This window comes from Primulina tabacum, chromosome 15 (assembly GCF_025594145.1).
Source record: "Primulina tabacum isolate GXHZ01 chromosome 15, ASM2559414v2, whole genome shotgun sequence".
Lineage (NCBI taxonomy): Eukaryota > Viridiplantae > Streptophyta > Magnoliopsida > Lamiales > Gesneriaceae > Primulina > Primulina tabacum.
The window spans coordinates 235,415-238,942 of NC_134564.1; the positions used below are offsets into that span (position 1 = coordinate 235,415).

General features: G+C 33.1%; 1 protein-coding gene across 1 annotated transcript; it reads left to right on the forward strand.

The window, feature by feature from the left end:
- Positions 1-1,399: 1,399 nt before the first annotated feature.
- Positions 1,400-2,460, forward strand: LOC142526878 (uncharacterized). Its single transcript, XM_075631526.1, has 4 exons — positions 1,400-1,821; positions 1,917-1,961; positions 2,037-2,099; positions 2,229-2,460. Exons 1-3 carry the CDS (start codon positions 1,484-1,486, stop codon positions 2,092-2,094), a joined length of 441 nt encoding a protein of 146 aa, XP_075487641.1. The 5' UTR covers positions 1,400-1,483; the 3' UTR covers positions 2,095-2,099; positions 2,229-2,460.
- The last annotated feature ends 1,068 nt before the right edge of the window (positions 2,461-3,528 follow it).

Consider the following 3,528-nt stretch of genomic DNA (forward strand, 5'->3'; position numbering starts at 1 on the left):
GTAATATAAATTTGATCATGTGGTAATTTTATTCAGATTTATAGTAACATCATTTGGATATTGTGTACATAATTGGAATGTTAGACATATATTTAAGAAACATGGCATTGGATCATTAATCGGGTTATGCGGTACATAAAATGAACTAAAGATTTTATGCTCACATATATGAAGTTTCTGGTTAGAAGAAAATAATTCAGAGTGGCTGTATGTCAATTGAGCATGTTATTGCAAACTCTATAATTGCGGATGCGTTTTTCATGGGTTGGCCACCCAAGATGTTTATGTGCATGTGACACACATTGTCCATATAGATTATATGCATGTACAGTGAGAGTTTGTATTCGACTTGAGTATTGATTCATTTTACATTATTTAAGTTTTTGTACAGACTAAGGTTTATTTGAGTTACTCTGAAATAAAATGATGACTATCATTACGGTTTAGCATTTGGTTGAAAGTTTGTTATTGGACTCTTTGAGTCATTATGTAGACCACTTGGAAATGCATGTTTTATTCTTGGATCACATTTATGTATTTCCACGCTATACATCTATGCTTGATCTATGCTATTGATTATAATTATATTGTGATCATTGATGAGTCTAGTGATTTGAAATGTAGCGATGACTGCTTTAGTTCAATATTAATATAATTGACAAACCATATTGTTAAAGAATATTTTGGTTTAGATAGCAAGAGCTCGATCTAGTTTTTGTATGTACAATATCCGAATAATTTATGTGGCCCAAGTGGGAGATTGTTGGAACCATTTTGTGAGCTCACATAATTTAATTAATTGAACAAACTATCTAATAAATAACCCAATAAGGTGATCTAATTAATTATGAGTTTCCAAAGTATTAAATAAATTTGTACGGTCCATCTTATTTATAGAAATTCAGCCCAATTAAATTTTCTATGATGGGTCGAACACTGCTAAGGTTATATAAAGTTACGGTCTCCGATGTACAGAGAATAACACAAAATATACACGGTACACATATTCTAAATCTCTCTTCTTCTCTCATCAGAGGCAAGAATAAGTGATCGATTCTTTGTTGTCTTGGAAGATCCATAACTACAATGGTAGATCAATCAATGGATTTCTGATACGCGTTTATTGTTATTTATATTTTATGATAATTTGACATGAATTTCTGACATATATTTTGATATAGATTCAATCACATGATTTATAGATTTAATCTTGTTAAATCTCCAACACTCAATTCAATACCACCACCATCAAAAGGATATGTAATTGTTTTTTTGTATGTGTGTGTATATCAAAATTAAGAGAATCGCAAGTGAAAATTTAAAAAATACTACATGGTGAGAATTTCACCCCCAGTCAATAATATTGTTATTTTTAATTAATTAATTAATTGTCATCTAAATTAGCCACCAACCAACATTGGGAGGCTCGGAATCAACAAAATGAAACATTTCTGATCGGATAGAACAGTTCGTCCACGAGATAATGCTGCTCAGTGGAGCGACCACCAGATGCTCCATGATATTATTCACCAAAGCAAGACAAACACAGAATCCCATTTCTCCAGCTCATAAACGCGCCACCATTGCTGCAGCTGCTACCGCTGCATTGCTGTTATCTGGAGCAATTGGAGATGAGACTCTATCAAATGTGCCGCAAACTTTATCAAGCGAATGTGTCCTCGAACAGCAAGACTGCAAGAAGAGTGTCAGAATCCAACGACCCAGGTCGAGGAAAGCAGAGACTTGCACAATTAAATGTGTCGGCACTTGCATTCAGGGTGGCTTTGGATCTCCTGGAGAAGGCCCTCTGAATATCAGAAGGTGATTATTAGTGGATCTTTTTGTTTGTTTTTTTAATTTTAACCAGCTGGGCCTGAAAAGGAATTGGAATATTTTTCAATTACTTTTGCGTACAGACCTCTGGTCGTTTTCAAGGATGGATTCCGGAGCAGGAAATATTGGTAATTTATCATAAATTAGTGAGTAAGTATAACTATATCCTTTTTGAAATAAATTAAAAATCGGGTGATTTGCAGTTTGGGAGAATGCTCTGATATCTGTAACTTGATTGGAGATGGTGACGACGGACCCTAAGCAAGGTATGAATAATGCATCATTTTTCATTTACCATTTGCATAGGAAAACCATTAAAAAACATTCTATTTCTGTGAGATATGGTCACCATCGTCATGAATTATAGAAATCCAGATCAATTCTTTTTACAACAGATGATACACAACACTCGTCATCTACCTCCGGCAGCCGGTGAGATGCTGATGAAAAGAAAATCGAAATAGCGAGGATGAGTTCTTGCTGGCGGCAGGTAGTTTATGACTTGTAAAATGAGTAAGAGTATCCAGAAACAAATTATAAACCCTTACTAATTAAGTATTGATAGTTTGCTCCATACATTTATGCTTGCTCGCCTTGTATTTTAGTAGTTATTTTGTTGGCAACTCATCTTTTCTCTTTTCAAATCGTGAGCTGGCACCGGCGGAGATGTTGAACCAAGCATAGGCCAATTGATGAGAAAAAAAATTCTTGATTAATCATTAATGATCAATCACAAGTCTAACTCAACATGTGTTACACCAATAAAAACTCAACATGAGACATTTATTATTTTTCCCAATTGAGGACCGGTAATAGACACGACATTATATACACTTGCTGGTTAATAATACAATATATATTTTTTCAACTTCCGTCGATCAGAGCAGGAAGATCGATATTCTAGAAACTCAAGTAAGTCACGTAAACCAAACAATGAAACGCAAATGATGAGTAAATGTGTAATCTTTGGTCTTTTTCTAAACCAAAAGCTTCAACCCGTACTTAAATTTTAGCTTAAATTTCAATAGTGGTGCTCAAAAGGTGTCTTCAAATCACTCAAAAAAGAAGGTGTCCTCGAATATCAAATATTTAGGAATATTTTGTTTTGTATAAAGACGATGTTTCTTTCTTTTTTGAAAGCAAAGCACTGATAGAATAGGTTTCCAGCGAGCCAACTCGTATATTAGAATTTATTGACTCTAATATAAAAAAGATCTTTATTTTAATAAATTTTTTCAGTTTTATCCAATTATGACATTTATTTTATCTGTATACTCATGCAAGCTGCATAGATAAAGTTCTTGAATATATAATTACCATGAGGTCTGTCTCTCAACGTAAAATTATGAAGCTCATTAGGAATGTTACCATATATTCTAAACAGGTTCCTAGTCGAATCAGCCACCCAAAATAAGGATAAATATCATTTGAACTTGAGACTTGTTAAAGTAGCTATCCCTAAATCCTAAGCCAACGGTTGGCTAAGGAATTTATTGATTCTGTTGTAATAAACAGTCTTTATTTTAATATAATTTACATTTCATGGTTTTGTTTTACTTTATCTGTGTATTCATGTAATCGACATAGATAAAGAGCTTGATTATACTTTAATACAAATCGTAATTTGATCTTTAAACTCATTTGTAAACTCTGTATATTATAAATTTGTTCCTAGTCGATTCAGCCGCCTAAAAA

Coding starts and splice junctions, on each gene's coding strand:
- LOC142526878 (XM_075631526.1), top strand. CDS start 1,484: ATGCTGCTCAGTGGAGCGACCACCAGATGCTCCATGATATTATTCACC. Junction 1,822..1,916: donor GGCCCTCTGAATATCAGAAG/GTGATTATTAGT, acceptor TTTTGCGTACAG/ACCTCTGGTCGTTTTCAAGG. Junction 1,962..2,036: donor TTCCGGAGCAGGAAATATTG/GTAATTTATCAT, acceptor GGTGATTTGCAG/TTTGGGAGAATGCTCTGATA.